Source organism: Colius striatus, chromosome 2 (assembly GCF_028858725.1).
Source record: "Colius striatus isolate bColStr4 chromosome 2, bColStr4.1.hap1, whole genome shotgun sequence".
In the NCBI taxonomy this organism is placed as follows: domain Eukaryota; kingdom Metazoa; phylum Chordata; class Aves; order Coliiformes; family Coliidae; genus Colius; species Colius striatus.
In genome coordinates this window covers 64,433,408-64,451,744 of record NC_084760.1, presented here as the reverse complement: position 1 = coordinate 64,451,744, position 18,337 = coordinate 64,433,408, and the positions used below count along the sequence as shown (strand labels likewise).

Below are 18,337 nucleotides of genomic sequence, written 5' to 3'. Positions count from 1 at the left end.
AGAAACTTGGCATCAATCTTCAGGTTTTCCTAATCCAGATATCCAAGCTCAGGCTCTCATTCAATAAACATTTTAAAAGAAAGCCATAATTATACTTTATAAGCAAGGATGCTTTCCAATATCAATTCGAACATTACCACAAACTTTCCAAAAACAGGAATTATCTTTGATCTTTCATAAATCTAGCTTCCTCTAAATTTGTGTTCTCGTTCTTTTTGCAACAGGTTCTTATTTTACCGTTGACATGAAAAGGAGAAAATTAACGATCACTCATTTAGAATACAACACAATTAAAAGCTAACTTTTGCCACTAATCTAGTACGTTTAAAGTTCTGAATTAAGAACAACATTTGTCTGCAGTATCTATGTATTTTTACCTGGCATTTTCCCAATACTTGTAAACAAGGTACTAACTATGTTTTTCAGGCATTCCTACAGCTCACGATTGATTTTACTTGTGCTACGTTATAAATGCACAGTCACATGTCTGCACACACACTACCCCCAGCTCCTAATTCTACTTCAGACAGCAAGTTTTTCTGTTTTTAATTTATTGCAGGTAAGTATTACTTAGCATCAAATACTACATTCTGAAATACGGTCATACTTAAGTCTGTGCCAAGGACATCATTAAAAATTCCACCTGAAATGACTGCAACAAGTTGAAAAGAATACCTACAGTATTAGGAAATCCAGTTAGTGCAGATTTGAAAAAATCCCTATCATTTCATAAACAAAGACCTGTTGCTCAGGACACTTTTCAAAGACTTTTCTAGGTATCCTGTAGTATGCCACTTTTCTTGTAGAGAGGTGAAATTATAAGTAACTGCAAAAAACATGAATACCAAAAACCTTTAAAGTAAAAAACATTGAACAAATTTACTAAAATTCTAGCTTGCATAAGTAGCAAAGCTGAACATGGAACATTTGACAGAAGATGCTTCCTTCTCCTTTCTTAAGCAAGATTGAGAACCCACATACCAAAGGAGAAGGGCCAATAAGCACGTAGGTGGCAATCACACTGAAGAAGAGAGCTGTCGACTGTAGCACGCAGCAAAACCATCACTTTCCTTTTTTTAACACTGAATTCACCACGACTTGGGAATTGGTTTCAGAGGAGGTATGGGCTGATACTTTATCATTCAGGGTGACTGTAAAATCAACACTTAAAGCTCACACGATATTGAACAATGGGGTCATAAATTTCAGTGCCTACCAGAAATTCCCCTTTGGAATAACTACAGGCTACCTATCTACCTCCTGACATTTTCAAATATGTACACCTTTTGAACTGTTCTGCAATATTGGTTTGTACTTTTAGGCTATTTGCCACACTTAAAGCTGTCCCATAAGTTATTCTTGATGGAATGGAAACATCTTTCTATAATTTCCTTTAGGCATCAGTTTGGATGATAAACACTCAGAGTCTTTTGCATCAAATGTCAACAGCTTAAAGATGTGACTTTGAACATTGTTTGATGGGCTGTTACAAAACTTTTCCATTAAAAATAAAATATTGGAGCAAATTAATTTTACGCAAAATACAACTCAACATGCAAATTCAGGTACTGTGGTTTGAAGTTCACTATTGGGATATGTTTAGTTTTACAGAATTTATGAGAGTTTTATATGATAAATCTTTTAAACATTGATTTATGTTCAGAAAGAATGTCCTGAGAGCTTCTCTGAGAAATTCCTAAACCTCTATTAGCACTTTCATCTCCATTGCCCTCAGAGACACTTATTTTAATCTCTTTCTAGGCAGCAGGTTGAACATTTGTAAACGGTCACTCAAAAAAAAAAAAAAAGCTTTTCCGTTGCTTATCGACAATTTCATTGCAATCTTCTTACTTATGTACTTCCACTTCATATCAGTCACCAAAAAAATAATATCAATGTTAACTAAAAGCCTCAAATGAATACAATATCATATCACAGCTTATTTTTCCATGTAATACAAAAGGCTTGAAGTTATTTTAATTACTTTTTAAATAGAAACAGAAAAACTGGCTTTCCTCCAAGTGCTGGGCACTGAAGCTGGCATTAATAGTACGATCCCCAAATGAAAGCAACTTCTCATGTTTTTATAACAATGGAATATATATATATTTCTATACAGATCAATATCCTGTACCCTTCTTTCAGCTGAAAAGCAGCTTCTCCAATCACAGCATTAACACCAAAAGAATATACATGGAATAATTTACAGTAATTTGGTTTGATACTAAAATGAGGGTTCTATCTTGCATGAAGCACTGTACAAAACACATGCTATTAAATCTCAATTAAAATCCTTAAGCCTACATTTACAAGTTCCATACTCCACTTCTCGAACCTGCTGTCAAAGACTCTACACTCTTCAGAAGATATAACCAGTTAAATTTCGATGCATGTTTAAGTTTGATTTTCTTTTCCTCATCTTTTGCTTTGAATATCAGACTTGTTTTAGTCATTGTAAACCAGTGCAGCTATAAAGAATATGTGGATTTGATCTGGCAGCTTGGAAAGACAGACAGATCAAATAACATGTTATCAAAATTATTGCATAAATCAGACATGCTTTATGGTGTACTCAATTATTATGTCATACCAAGTTAAAAAGACTACTTATTCTTTCTTTTAACAATCAAGAGCTCTGTAATTGCAATGGCAGACCTTATAAAGACTCCAAATTCAGTTTCCAAGATATTTTAATTAAATCCCAAGTCCAAAAAGTCTCCACAACAAAGCAGACAGGAAGAACATTAGCTGGAAATACAAAGCTCTATGATACTAATACCAGAGATGAACCTATACAGCTTTAATGGCTGAAAACCAGGTCTTTTTTTTCAGCCTCTTAAAAAGATGGGAACAGCTATGAAATAAATCTTCTTAAAAGTTCATGTTTAGAATCTCTGCCTCCAGTTTCGGGATCACCTCTGACTCATATTAGTACTTTCTCTTAGTTAGCCATACATACACAAAATCTTAAGTGTTCACACAAAAGGAACAAGAATCAATAAGCAAGAATACATGTAGCAGTGTGTACAGTTGTGGGGGATTGGGTTAGAACACCATCAAAATGACTCTCTCTGGAGTATCAAGAGATGTTTTCTTCCAGCATGTTTTAAAATGAAATACAAATGTCCTCAGCTGTCCCTCAACTTTGGCTTCTGTCTCAGATAATACCCAAATAATTTATGCATATAAAAAAGTCCTTCCCATTGTGGATCTGTCATTTTTCTCATATGCTCTCATTTCAGTAGGAAAGTGTTAATCTTAGTTATCATTGTAAAGCTATTATTAAATAACTGTTTGATAATAAAATCAGAGCAAGAATTTTAACATAACATTCTTATGCTCAAGTTTTTTTACAGATTCAGTATTTTCCCATTCCAACAATCTAAATATTGCAAGACGAATTCTAACTCTTGAGCAGTGTTGGCAGTTCTTTCTTCAGTATTTTGCTTACATCAAGCCACTGCATTCATATGTTTCTAGCATCACTGTTTGTAAAATGAAAACAGATTCCTACCGTACCATTAGTTGCTGATCTGACACTGAAACAGTGATTTCATTGCCATGGGTGATGGGATTGAGAACTTCTGTATAACTCTACTCCCCCTAACAGGTACAGTAATAAGCTGTTAGTTCTTTAGGCAAAGATGTGAATCTGTTGAAAAAGGCTTCATTCTCTGCCCGTAATCAGTAACTTGAGGGCTTTCTGTAGATTCTGCACAGCAGTGCTCACATCTTCATATTGCAAAGCACTGCCAGCATATTTGCAATATTTTTGAGCTCTGGCAAAGTCCTCTGGAGTCAAATGGACTTCCCCTGCAAAAACATAAGCATTACAAAGTTACTATAAAGGAAATCTGACTGAGGCTTCCTTTCACACTATTTCTGTGTTTGTGGGAATACTATGAAAACCAGGCTAATATTCGTGGTAATGCTACAAAAACCAAGTTCAATCTGTTTGCTTTTCTTTCCATTCTTACAATGCTTAACTTCTTTGCTGCTGGCATTTGAGAAATATAAGAGAACCTTTCTAAACACCAGTATTTGTTTGACCCAGTGCCTTTCAAAAGTAAGTCAATACCTTTGAGAAAGGTCTGCTCTTCATCTAAGGAGTAAAGGAGAGCTTTTTAATGACAGTAAGTTAGCTGTAATCACATTACAGCCTGCAAGAAACCAGGACGGTGGTTTTTTTGTGTTTACAGTACAATTACTTTGCTTTCTTCTTTAGGAATAAGAAATAGATAGAAACTGTTCCTTTACAACTGGAGTAACTTTTAAAAATGTAGAAACATTTCTCACTGGCATGTTTTTGCAGATTTTATATTTCTGTTTTATCCAAGTAATGTTTATATTTCCAATTTTATGTAAGATTACTGAAAACAAGAGTGATCCCATTAAATGTGCTCATTTTTCTAATTCTGGAGAACAGTACTAAATATATTTTCATACTAGAATGTAAACCAATTTATTAATAAGAATATTTGCTTGACATAGGTTAGAACACTGGGAATTCTATCATGCTCAAACAAATGCACTCAGTCTTCTAGAAAGCATAGCAGGGACTTATGCCCTAGCTGGCATAAGATTTAAACATGTGAAGAGCATCACTGATCACAGAATCATAGAATGGTAGGGTACATAATCATAGAATGATGTGTACATAAAATAAAGCGGTTATGTTACTGTCCTTCTTTACATGCACAAATTCACTGGGATTTTTAAGGCTAATCTCATGACCCTATGATAAACTACAGGTTATAGTTTATCCAATAACCTATTGATAAACTATAAAACTTGTCATGCTTTTTCACAACATCTTGTAAAAGACTGATTTTTATGGACACAAGTAAATAATTATATGCAATAACAGAAATAAGTTTCTCACACAGTGTTTTAAAAGCAAGAACAGATTTCATGGACTAGGATTTTTTTTAAAAAAAGTAAAATGCACCATAGATTTTATACAAAAATTGGTTAAATAAAGATTTAATTCTCTAAGTACAACTTTCTAACTAAGCAAAGACATGAATATACTGAAATCCATTTTTATAGCAAAATTTCAGTTAGCTGTATCTCTTCAAGTTAAAGCCATTGTTGGGATTATTGTGAGAATGTTTACTAAAGAATCACAGGTCTTATCAGAAAAACATTTATTATATTTGCTTTTGCTTTACCCAGTCTTATTATTTAAGAACAGCTTTTGAACAAATAAAATGGAATACCTGGGAAAACTAAAAACTAGACTGGACTCTTTGGTTTTCAAAATAACTATCTCAATAAAAAAGCAGATGAGCGAGTAAGCGCTTTTAAGATTAATTTCATCAAATTTTAAAATATACTCTAGAAGTCTACTTATTTTCTCTTCAATAAATAAATATAACCTCAAAATAACTGTTGAATATTGAGGCAACTTGGTGGACTCATTATCACTGCAATGTATATTAGTTTACTGTTGAATAATTGAAACCATATTATCTTCAAATACATACCTATGCAAGTAAATACATGTAAGGGACTGCATAAATGTAGACTCACAGGTTATTTTGTAACTTAAAGTCATAGGCTAAAAGCAGCTGGGGTCAATCTGTGACCACATTACTGAACATCTTTAAGAAATTAAAAAGACCAAGTTCCCCTCAAAGTGGCTTTATGCTATGATGCCAAAAGAAACTACAAAATAATTCTTTAAAAATTGGCCAAGGCATCAGTCCAGTATTCAACTAATTTATTGGAAGGAAGCCTAAATTCACCATTCTAATCTTATTTTTACAGTATGAACTCTATTAATGTTTTGCTGGCATAAAGCCTTATTTATTATGAAATCTACTTCAGATGCTATTATGACATAACTTGAAGGGGAAAAAGTTAACAATTTCAAATTTATAAACTAAAGTTTACACAGTAAGGGTGTTGATTGTTTGATGTGCTCTGTGGCCTCAGCTCCTACTGAAGTCAGCACCTCACAAAAGGCATATGGCATAGAAATAAAACAGCTCTGTGTTCTTAAGTTTTCAAAATAATGTGAAACTTAACTATAATGCCTGTACTTACAGTAATGGTATAACCACTGAAGTTTGTAACTGACTTCAATTTACACATTCTAAGGATTAAGTAGCTTTGCAGAAAATGACTTGGGAATCCTGGTGAACAACAATTTGGCCCATGAGCTGATAATCTGCCCTTATGGCAAGAAGCACTAATGGCAACCTGGGCTACATTAGGAGGACTGCTGCCAACAGATGGAAGGAGATGATCCTTCGCCTTCTGTCAGTACTCCAGCCACATATGGAGTTCTGTGGCCAATTTTGGGTTCCTCAGTACAAGACACAGACTGATATCCTGGAGAAAATACAGTAAAGGGCCACAAAGCTGATGAAGGGAATGGAGCATCTCTCATATGAGGAGAGACGGAGAGAGCTGGGGCTCTTCAGTTTGGGGAGGAGAAGTCTCAGGGGGATCTCATTAGTGTGTATAAATACCTGAGGATGTGAACCTTTGCTCTTTGCAGTGGTGCCCAGTCATAGCACCAGAGCTGGTGGGCACAAACTGAAGCACAGGAGTTCCCTCTGAACATCAGGAAACACTTTTTACTGTGAGGGTGATCAAGTACTAACATGAGTTGCTCAAAGAGGTTGTGGACTCTCCATCCTTCAGTACTAAAAATTAAACCATGGGGAGAATGTGGGGGGTGGGGAAGACACAAAAGACACAGTCCTGAGCAACCTGTTTTATAGGACCCTTGCTTGAGAAGAGTTGGACCAGATGACCTCCTGAGGTCCCTTCCACTCTCAACCATCCTGTGATTCTGAGCTCTAAAAAGACCCAACAACATTAAGGTAGGAAAAATATATTGTATTCATCCTAAAACAAACCTGCTTCTATGTTAATCTGAAATTATTAGCATAGTGGTTATATTTATTACTAAAACATACCAGACATGTAGAATCTACCATAAAAAATATTTTTTTTTAATTTTGAGAGGAACACAAAATGAAAACCAAAAGGTGATTTGACTAGACACGCTGAAAGTCATCTCAGAGAAAAAATACCCCAAGTTTTAGAATGAAAATAACATGTATTGTACACGATGTATCTGCTTCTCTCTGATACTGTTTTCTATCCATCAGATGTTTTTCCTTTTTATCAAGTTCCCAAAATGCAAGGCAGCTGATTTAAGAACATTTTCAAAACCCACGTGGACAAGTTCTTGTGTGATCTACACTAGGTGGTCCTGCTCTGGCAGGGGTGTTGGACTAGGTGATCTTTCAAGGTCCTTTCTAACCCTTAAGATTCTGTGATTTTAATAATGAAATTTGGTGTATAAAAAGCAGTGATGGCAAAGGTAACTGAAATGACTTTTGAAAGATGATATTTTTTCCTGTTACAGCACGTCAAGGTATTTGAAATATAAATCCTCAATGATTTCTTCTTAATATAATGAAAATGTGTGAAGCGTCAAATTGTTATTTCTACCTTGTGTGTAGAAAATTGAACATTATCATACATACAACTAGAATGGACAAATGGTTTCTCTATATTATGCCACCTGTGGAAGGAAGTACATAGTAATGAAAGACTTTTTAAAAACTGACTGTAGCATAGCCATGAATGCATTTAGTGTTAGCAAAATCTGGAGGTAATAAATTTTTAAAGCAAACTACACCATGGGAGTACACGCACATATTCTACAAAGTTGCTGTGCAGATCTACATTCTGTTGTCAAAGACATTAACCAAGGCTTAATTGCATAGCTTTTACACTTTAAAAAACCAATGGTAAACTCTGAAACCTGTTCCCACAGGACAGGCCAATTATTGAAAGATTCACGCTGACTAAAATCAAAGGAACCCTATTACGTTAATTTTCTTTTGATAAAATATTCCACTCCACCAAAAGTTTCTCTCCCATCATAGCATTAATCAAATTGCTTCTCCCATGTTATGGTAAGGAAAGAAAATGTATGGCTTATTTTAAAAGCATACATTTGACCTTGCTACCAGAACGAGTCTTGCAGGAATATGTGGAATATCCTGTTTGGCTTATGCCTATACTAGTGCATTCAGCAGTGCCAGGGAACATGTCTAAGCACTCAAAGTTGACCGTCTACACTGTCAAACTTCTGGAACGGACTACAGTATGGTTTTGGCCCCATGTGAACTAGCACTTTCACAAACAATTCCTGGGCATCACTTGCGGTCAGAGCAGGCTAGAAACCATGCAATACTGGCAGCCTTCACAAACTACCTTGTTTAGAAGGTTTAAAAGTTTAATAGTATGGATATGAGTGGTTCCGTGCCAGCTGTTCTCAGCGTCAAATATTTACAGGAATGTTTAATTTATAGTATAAACACAGACATGATGTCTAAATTGTGGAGAAAGTGTACTTTGCACTGTACTAGCTCTGTGGACCTACTGGAGGGCAACACTGATCCCTTGCTTTGCATCCAAAGGAAACTTTGGTTTCATAGGAATGGAGCATGCCAAAGTCTAACCTCAGTAGGCAGCCAGGATCTAGCCTTAATAGGTATCTCAACTCAGGAACTACGGAAGGTTCCTGGGACCCACAGTTCAGCATGATTGTTTTAAGATATGGATATTTCTAAATCTACTTACAGGTCAGTGAACAAGGGCACAGTGGAACAGAATAGTGTTTGTATAAAAGTGACTCCTCAGCAGCTTGAGAAGAATGATACCTTCTGTTACACTTACATATAGCTGAAGGAAGGATGCTTTGGGCAATGACTAAGAATGCATGATGGACAAGGACAACCTTCTCACTGTGCTCAAGCAAGTTCTATGCAGTAACAAAACTGGTACTGTATCTCTGCTCATTGACAGAGCTCATATCCTTTACGCTCTCTCAAACTCCTGAATAACTGATAGAATATTTTCTAGTCAAGGACTTGCATGGGCTTTAGAACCTCTTTGGGTGCACTTTTGCAAAGCTCCCACATAACAGTATAATACTTCAAGCTGTTACAAGACTCAGTCTTGTAGTGACACTAGAGATCTGCAGAGAAGGAATGCAGGCAATGTAAATACCCACTGCATCACACAATCAGAGAATGGTAGGGGTTGCAAGGGACCTCTATAAAGAACATCTAGTCCAACCCACCTGCTAAAAAGCAGGTCCATCTGGATCAGGTCACACAGGAAAATGTCCAGGTGGGTTTTGAAAACCTCCAGGAGACTCCATGACATCCCTGGGCAGCCTGTGCCAGGGTTCCCTCACTCTCACAGGAATCAAGTTTTTCCTTAAGCGGATTTTTTTGTGTTCCAGCTTTTGTCCATTACCCCTAGTCCTATCACTGGACAGTAGAGGAAAAAAAGTGTAGCCCCATCCTCTTAACATACACCTTTCAAATTCTTCTAAGTATTAATGAAGTTCCCCGTCAGTATCCTCTTCTCCAGGCTGAACAGCCCCAGATCCAACAGCCTTTCCTCATAAGAAAGATGTTTCAGTCCCCTGATCATCTTGGTGGCCCTGCACTGGACTCTCTCCAGAAGTTCCCTGTCTCTCTTGAGCTGAGGAGCCCATAACTGGACACAGGATGAGGCCTCACCAGGGAAGAGTAGAGGACGAGGGGTCATGTTCCTATGTGACCTGATCTAGGTGAATCTGCTTCTGCAGGGGGGTTGGACTAGATGATCTCTAAAGGTCCCTTCCAACCCCTACCATTCTATGATTCTATGAACCTGCTGGACACACTCTCCTTGATGCATCCTAGAATGCCATTGGACTTCTGGGTCACGAGGGCATATTGCTTAGTTTACTATCAATTCGGACTCCCAGGTCTCTCTCTGCAGAGCTGCTCTCCAGTGGGTCAACATCTAGCTTGTACTGGTGCATGGTTGTTCCTCCCCAGGTGCAGGATTCTGCACCTGCCCTTGTTGAATCTCATGAGGTTCCTCTCTGCCCAGCTCTCAAGCTGGTCGAGATCTTGCTGAATGGCAGCACAGCCTTCTGGGGAATCAGCCAGTCCTCCCAGTTGGGTGCCTTCAGTGAACTTGCTTCATCCAATTAGCTGATGAAGATGTTGAACGAGACTGGCCCCAGAACTGATCCCCGTGGAACTCCACTGGCCACAGGCCTCCAACTCGATTCTGTGCCGTTGATCACCACCCTCTGGGCTCTGTCATTCAGTCAGTTTTTGATCCACCTCACCGTCTACTCATCAACCCCATCCTGTTTGAGCTTTCTGATGAGGATGTAACGGAAGACAGCGTCAAAAACCTTGCTGAAGTCAAGGTAGATGACATCTGCTGCTCTCCCCTCATCCAGTCAACCACTTATACTCTCACAGAAGGCTATCAGGTTGGTCAAGCAGGATTTCCCCTTGGTGAATCTATGCTGAATCAGGTTACACTGAGTTAGACTCATCACTGCGCTTAACAAGTCCAATCCTACCATTCTATGACAGTAGTTACTAAGAGTTCTCACAAATATTGGATATCTTATTTCACTCAGTTCATTTTTATGTATATTTATGTATTATTTGATCAGGCTATCATAGGTAAGTAGCTAGAGTAAGAAATCCACTGATACTATCCAGATATTGAATAATGGAACTTAACAAAGAATTGAAGTTTTAATCAAGATTATGACATTTTTGACAACTATAATTAAACTCTCAAACCAAGAAACAACAACCCTACAACAGTCCTCAAAACTCAAACACTTTCACCAAGTTTAAATGTTTCAGCTACAGGTTTGTGGTATTGTTTTCAATATAAGAAGTTGATTGCCACATAAGACATTACAGTAATATGCCAGACAAGCAATAGGATGTGCCTTTTGTTCTTTGAGAGAATATTAATGGTTAATGTGGGTCTATCAAAACACAAATTTTGTTAATTTTTAAGACATCTACAAAAATGGCTTCCTAATATATTAATATGGACATATCCTTAAGCATTCTTATGACAGTGGACTATTGTCAAGCTGAACACTGAATTCCTATTACAGCATTCCACTGAATCAAAATGCTATTTAGGTAAAGCTGGTATTTAACATAGACACTCTCTGCAACAACATAACAGACTAAAATATCTAACTAAATATTTGTAAGTTGTAATATAAAATAATATACCTATCTAAACTCAGTAGTTGTAACAGGCAACATTTAACTGTATCTACTACTGGCACTTAAAACAGGTCAGCTTTCCCTAGTGAGGATAAACTGTAGGGAAGAATGTGAATAGATTTCATACCAGGAATTCTGGACCTCCTCCTCAGTCCACATCCCTGTTATATTCCCAACAAAAATCTGGTTATTGCAAACAGATGCGACTTACTTTTTATTATCTCTATACCACTGACAGAAAAAAAATTCTAGAGAACTGTTAATAATTTCTCCAAATGGAACCACTGGAATGTCATGATTATTTACTGAGGTGAATAAATAGCTTAAATACTGATCCTGAGAAGACATTTTAAGTAATAGGATTGTGTATTGATAACCAAAAATACAATTTGGCAAGGCCATCAAGAATATAGTCTTTGCTAAGTATATCAGAATATCACCTGAGAAGCAACAACATAAATAATGAAAAGTCTAACACAATGCTGGCTCATTGGTCAGATAGACAACACTCATCACACACTGTAACAAAGCTTGTAGAAACTATTAAACTCTTCACAGCACAATGTTTAGATTATGTCCATTCTTTTAAAAATTTCTGAATTAATAGCATTCAGATACCAGTGACATTTTTTCTCAAGCTTCTTCCTTCAGTGTAGGGGAGACAGACAGGACAGGACATGTTCATTTACAGACAATATAAATGCATCACCTTACCTGCAGACTGAGCACTGCAAAGGGAAGGATCAACTAGAGGAATATTCTGAGGAGCAGGCTGAATGGTGTTACTTGTCACTCCTGGAAATCAATGCAAAGAATTTGACTTGGGATATTTTTATTTATAGACTTTCAAAGTAAGCAGATAAAAAACCAGAACAGATAAACCTAATGACTCAATGATTTTTAAATTAAGCAACTGATAGCTTTCCAATTCAGAAAGTCTGTAATAAATAACTCTGAAACCCTCATTTTGGATTATGAATGTCTTATAAAATAATATAGAAGAATTTACAGGCTGTCACTCATTTTATCAATATAGTATTTCACAGAAATTTAATTTCAAGTTTTAAAAAGGTAAGAAAATATTAGTCCAAAAGACACTGGTTATGAGTACTGTGGAAAGTCTGCTAAAGAAGAGTAGGAGTAAACTTTCATATTTTATGTTTAAATTCTGCCTTTTAATACCAGAGAGAGTCTCCATCACTGTACTTTTAAAGCCATAGCTTGCCATTTCACACTTGCAAACCCTCTGCTTCCTAATTCCTTCAAAAAGAATTGGTGAGAATAAAAAAGCTAGGTAGTTTTAAAAGGGAATTGGTGATGGTAGAGGAAGAAATAGCACTTTACTCTGTGAGGCATTCTTGTAACTGCATTCACATTTTAGACACACTTATTTGCACTGATCCAAAATTATATTTCTGCAGTATGTCCAGAACATACTTGACTAACACAGTTGTTTCTACATCTGCCATGTAGGAAGACAGTAAAATCCCTTTTCTAAAATATCTGTTATTTCACGGAATAAATGATGGGGTTAAAACTATGTAATGCAAAGAATCATTGTATTCTGATATGGTACATATTCCATAATTTTTAGATCTGGTAAAAATACAGAACTAAACATTTACCTAGGTTGAATGTAAAAAAAACCCACTCTCCTCCTCCCAGGCCCAAAAAAACCCCACCTATCTGAAGGATTTCCCTTTGATAAAGCTGAAAAAAAGAGCATCCTGAACTTTTCACAGGGTGAAGCATTTTTAAAATAAGAAAGTAAAAGAAAAGGAGGGGCTGTGTGACAAAAACAATTCTTAAGTGCTATAATATAAAAATGTATCTGAGAAAACAAATAATCATCAGGATTTAAATAAGGAGCTTTTACTTTTTTAGTTCTATTAAATATCATTAAAAGGTAATACGCAAGGTGGAAATACTGTTTCAAAAATGATTTAATGCAATTTTTATTGGCTTTTTCCCCCTCACTACAGTGACTGAGAAGAACTTTAGATTTTTAAGAACTTCGTGTTGTTCCAAAAATGACACAGAACAAGAAAGAGGATGTAAGAGCCAATATGTTTAGCAATAAGGACAAAATTTCCAATAATAATATTGTTTGAGGTCAATCACACAAAGGTACTTGCGTGGGAAAAGGAGCATAAACAAAAAAGAATTATGAATGGTACATCACGCAGGATTGTTGTAGTGTTTTCGTAACAAGTTCAACATTATGTTGGATACATTCCCACATAAAGAACAGTAGTCTATATGCACAGGGAAAGCTGAAGATGAGGTATATACATCTATCCAGTGAACGACTGAAAAAGTGCTTTAAAGTATTGATATTGCAATGTATGATTCTAGAGAAGAGAAAAAAAACATTCTGTTTGCAGGAACACACACTTTGCAACTCCACATTTCTCTTCCGGCACAGTGCTCCAAAATACGTTTATGTATTTTAAAAAACATAAAACCACAAAAAATATTTCCAGTTGCATTTTTACAATGATAATTTATGAAATTGCTTCTGTAACGGAATACCTACGGCAGTTTACTTTATATGTAATGGAGAGAGGCCTAGAATTTGCCTCAGCAAAGGCATGAATTTTTGAGGGGTGATTTGGACATACCTGTGTTATGAGGTACTTCAGCTGGAGTGTTGGCTGGTGCATGGGCACCTGGTGGTATATGTATGCCAGCGTAATTAGTAGTTGGTACGTTGTTAGCTTCATATGTAGATGATGATGATGTTGGTTGAGTTGTTCCACCGTGGACAGAAGATGACCCTGTCTCTTCCCTTTCAACATCTGCTAACAGACACAAAATAGGAATAACTGCAATTCTTCTGTACAAACACTTGAAAACTAAGTCTTTCTTTTAAAATCTCCTTTCAAATTTTTTTGGTAACAAAACTGTCACCACACTGTGACAAAATATTTATCAACTCAAATCATCTATAGTTGATTTGACAGTGTAAAATAGTAACATACCATAGGATAAAGATCTAGAAACTCAGACACTTTCAAAGATTTCTTCAGTTTAAATTGAAGGATAATCTCATTACTGGTCTGAATATAAGCAACCAGTCTCATTAATAGAATCCCTTATGCCTCCATGTCCTGCACCCACAGAAATTGAACAGGATATTGCAAAATATATAGTAGTCTGTATTTTAATGTATACATGTACCAGAATATGGAAAACTGTGTGCCTTACAAATAGAAAGACAATGTCAAACTTCACAATCCGTACCAATGAAACAAACCAGAAATAAATAACAAAGGGCAACTCTGGGAAAGTAGTATCAAACAAGTAAATGAAATGTAGCTTAACTGTGTCATCACTATCTAGAAGAGTTAAGAGTATATATAATACACTCTAAGAATAAGGAGGTTCAATATATTCCATAGTATGTACAAAGATCATAGATCTTATTTTTCAATCTAATCACATTCTTAAGGTTCTGGTCTAGACTATTCAATGTTGTTTTGAAGGATAATGGTCCAATTTTATTATGTTAATGACCCAGTTAATTTAGAATGTTTGATTTCTGCTCCTTAATTTATTTCAGTTCAACTTAAAAAAGCTGATTTTCTTTTACAGTGTATGTGTTCATCTGTACTAATAAAGACAGGTGGAACAAGTCCAGTTTTGGGAAAGGCTTAGTTAAGAACAAGCTCTTGGTAACAGGCAAACATATATGGAAGCTCAAAACTTGTATGTGTCTAGAGGTGACAAAAGAGATATTCTTTATCAAGTCCATGTTATTGCTACAAATATCAGAATTTTTTCCCATGTAAGGCCCTCTTGCACCTAGAAAAAGTTCAGGTACTACCTTTATTAAAAATGACTAAACACCTTCTAACTCACTATACTACTTATTACAACAAAAGACAATAACGTGGAGTAAAATCAACAGTATTGTCATTAGAATATTTTTACTGGGAAAAAGACCCCTTTGTATTATAATGGAAAGTCTTAGCAGTTTACTTTCTTTCAGAAAATTCAAGTACTAATAAAAAAATTCACTTTTTAAAATTTACTTTTTAATCAGGTCCATGTTATCGAAAGATCAAGCTCAATTGTTTGATTTGCTCATTATGCAATTGGCAAATGGTAAACTGTAATTAAGTATCTTTGTTTAAATTCACTTCTCAGGTGTTTAAAATGCCTTCATGTCATCAAAGCACTGTAACTACTCTTTCTGCAAAGTAAATATTTGAAATATTCTTTATCAAAGACTGAAGTATTAGAACCATTTTGAGATATGTGCTTGCAGTATTTGTGAAGAGTTTTAACAGCAGTGCAAAATAAAAGGACTTCAGGCTGCTGGAAAAGAACATTTAAATCAACAAACTGTTCTTAAGTTCAGTGGTTAGAACATCCGTTAACTTCATTGAAAAACAAATCTTTGCCAGAGAATGAACGTTAGAAAAATTTATTTCTCATAAAGCAGCAATAACCTAGAATTTCAAGTTCCTTGCAATTTGCTTAAGGATGCTGAAATACTCGGCTTTCAAACAGTGTCACAATTGTTTCACGTTGAGTTTTGGTTCCAGTTGAGTTCCTTGTCTTGGAACCTCATCAGCTTTTGTGCTTGGATGCCAGCATAATGAATCCATATGGTCCTCAGATTTTCCTCAGAGCTACAGTAAACCCACTTTTAAATATATTATTTATTTATTGAAGACAAGACTTTGTGGAGTTAGGCCAATACCCTTGGCCCCATAACCAACTGTCAAAAGACACTTTCATATTAAAAAAAAAAAAAAGGATTCTCAAGGCTTAATGGCATTCCCTTGTTTAGTGTAAGGAAGCCCCCATTATGACTTAAATTTAGTGCTCTAGACTACTGAAGTTAAAACCAGCCAAATTTTATTAAGAAGTTTAGACTACTCCAATTCTCTGGACTCCTATTTTTAAGGAGTCCAGTATTTTACCATGGCCACACCATCACCATTTAGGAAATTTTTATATTTGAAATTACATTTTAGATTTTTTTTTTCCATAAGTATAAAATCTTGTTGGATGACCTAGGGCTACCGCTAAGTGACCTTTATATGTACTCTAGGACTTGTATTCCAACTGCATTAATAAATCAAGCATGTCATTTTAAGGTTTCCATGGTGGCATCCTGACAAAAGCATCCATAAATACAACATCAGAACTGTATAAAGCATGCCTATGTTACTGTAAAAACATCTCCAAGAGTTACAGTATGGTTTTCAAGAATCACAAAGAAAATAACGCTTTGGGGAAAAAGGGTAATTTTTCAAGCTACAGAGCCCTAGTTTCACTCTGTTTAAACAGACTTTTTCCACTTGCAAGGGTAGGAAGAAAATGAGCAAGCAGAAAGGAATGGGGAAGGTCCAGTCATATTTTCAAACAATGCTGCTTTTCTTATAATGCACAAAGCAAGAATTGACACTCTTTTTTACCTGATTCTAATAAAAATTCTTTTGCACAAAATTTTTGTCTTGGTTGTGTAAAGCAGTATGGACACCTAGAGTACAGACTTAATTTACAGAAACAAATGTCAAAAAGTACTTTTAATTTCACTGCTCAGAAAACAGCAGTGTGAGAAGTTCTCTTGCTACATGAAATACAATCAAGAAATAAAAAGATATTGACAAATTATAGATATGGTAGGATCCCTATCAGATTTTGTCTCACTCAGCATTTGTGTGCTTTTTACATTGCCTGAGGGCATAACTTGGTAGTGAAAGCAACAGTCTTCACCAGTTCACAGGACCACCCACAATGAACAGCAAGGATCTAAATGAAGCCTGAATTCCACTTTCTCTCCTACACTAGTTTCTTTTGCAGCCTTCAGTACATCAGTTATCTTTGCCTCCCCATTAATAAAATGAAGAGAAGAGACTATTTGCTGCTACTGAGGAACAGTTATTGTTTCTACACAAGCTGCATAACCAGATTTTTAGCAGAAGCTCTCCTTTGCTTGAAATTCTATTTTTGCAATTATTTAGAACTCATCCTTCATTTCACACCATCAGGCGAGCTTTGTAAACATTACTACACTATGAGCCAGATCCATAAAGAGCACTCATTTAAAGTGAGAAGTATTTAACTGGGCTATTCATTACATTACTAGAACAAAAGATTTTTTTCCCATGTTAACTTCTCCATTAAATTATCAACTAGTGTAATTTGACTTACAAAGATGTAGTGATATTTGCAGCTGTAGTTGCACCATAAGTCTCTCTCTCTATAGCTGCGCCAGCAGTTACAAAAACTGCTGTGGAAAAGACTATGTTGGTGAAGAAATTAGTTTAGTAATGCTTCAAATATAGCTGTGCCTAGACTGGTCAGTATTTCAGTGGATAAGATGGCCATTACAGTGTTTAATTCTGTAGGGCATCTTTAGGTAAGGAAAACACAGTATCAAGAATAAATCAATAACTTGGAAATGAAATTGCACCAAACTCATTATTTGTTCACAAACACTTGAATTTACTTACGTTGTAGTGTTTCTAGATTATTAACAGTATTTTATCCCAGAAACTGCAATGAAATTGTAATTGGCATCCAGGCTTTTAGACACTTTTGTTTACTTTTAACAAAATAAATGCTAACAATCAACGGGGATATAGATGTTTGGAACACATTCTCATTTAAAAATGGTACTGATGTATTTGATAAATTTTTCATTTTTCTTTCTAAATGTAATAGTGGCCAGGACATAAAAATGAGAAGAGACACTGTGGAGAGACTTTTCAGACTTTTTTTGCTAAATCTGAACCTTAGCAGCACTCTTATCTGTTCCTGTCCCCTTTCCACCCTGTGGTTTTCCTCTCTATATACAACTGAATGATTTCTTTCAGGAATCATAAAAAGGCTGAAGGATCTTTTACAGGTTACTTGGTCCAATTTCTCACTCACAGTAGTGCTAAAACAGATCATGCCATTCTGGGTACAGAATCGCTGAGGTTGGAAGGGACCTCTAGAGATTATTTAGTCCAATCCCCCATTCAAGCATCATCAGCTACAGCCAGTTGTCCAGGAGTGCATCCAGTCAGGTTTTGAATATTTCCAGGGATGGAGATTCTATGTCCTTTATTGGGCTCTCTCAATATCTGACCACATGCACAATGAAAATAATTTTCCTAATAATTAATTCACACTCTCCTCATTACAAACTATGTCTAATGCCTGTTGTCCTATCACTATGTACATCCATGAAGAGGGTGGTTTAGATCTCTACACTTTCCTGTTAGGTATAGTTTAAGATAGCAATAAGAACACTC

The 18,337-nt window shown here is 35.9% G+C and overlaps 1 protein-coding gene across 5 annotated transcripts in view; it reads right to left on the bottom strand.

The window, feature by feature from the left end:
- Positions 1-2,672: 2,672 nt before the first annotated feature.
- Positions 2,673-18,337, bottom strand: part of VTA1 (vesicle trafficking 1) — a 38,656-nt gene continuing 22,991 nt past the window's right edge. For 3 of the 5 annotated variants that reach the window (XM_061990814.1, XM_061990817.1, XM_061990816.1), the window contains 3 exons: positions 13,703-13,882; positions 11,796-11,876; positions 2,673-3,813 (listed from right to left, as the gene is read on the bottom strand). In XM_061990814.1, the coding sequence (XP_061846798.1) occupies positions 3,668-3,813; positions 11,796-11,876; positions 13,703-13,882 (407 nt within the window). In that variant the 3' untranslated portion in view covers positions 2,673-3,667. The remainder of the gene's footprint in view (positions 3,814-11,795; positions 11,877-13,702; positions 13,883-18,337) is intronic. The other 2 variants (XM_061990815.1, XM_061990819.1) reach the window with 1 other exon arrangement.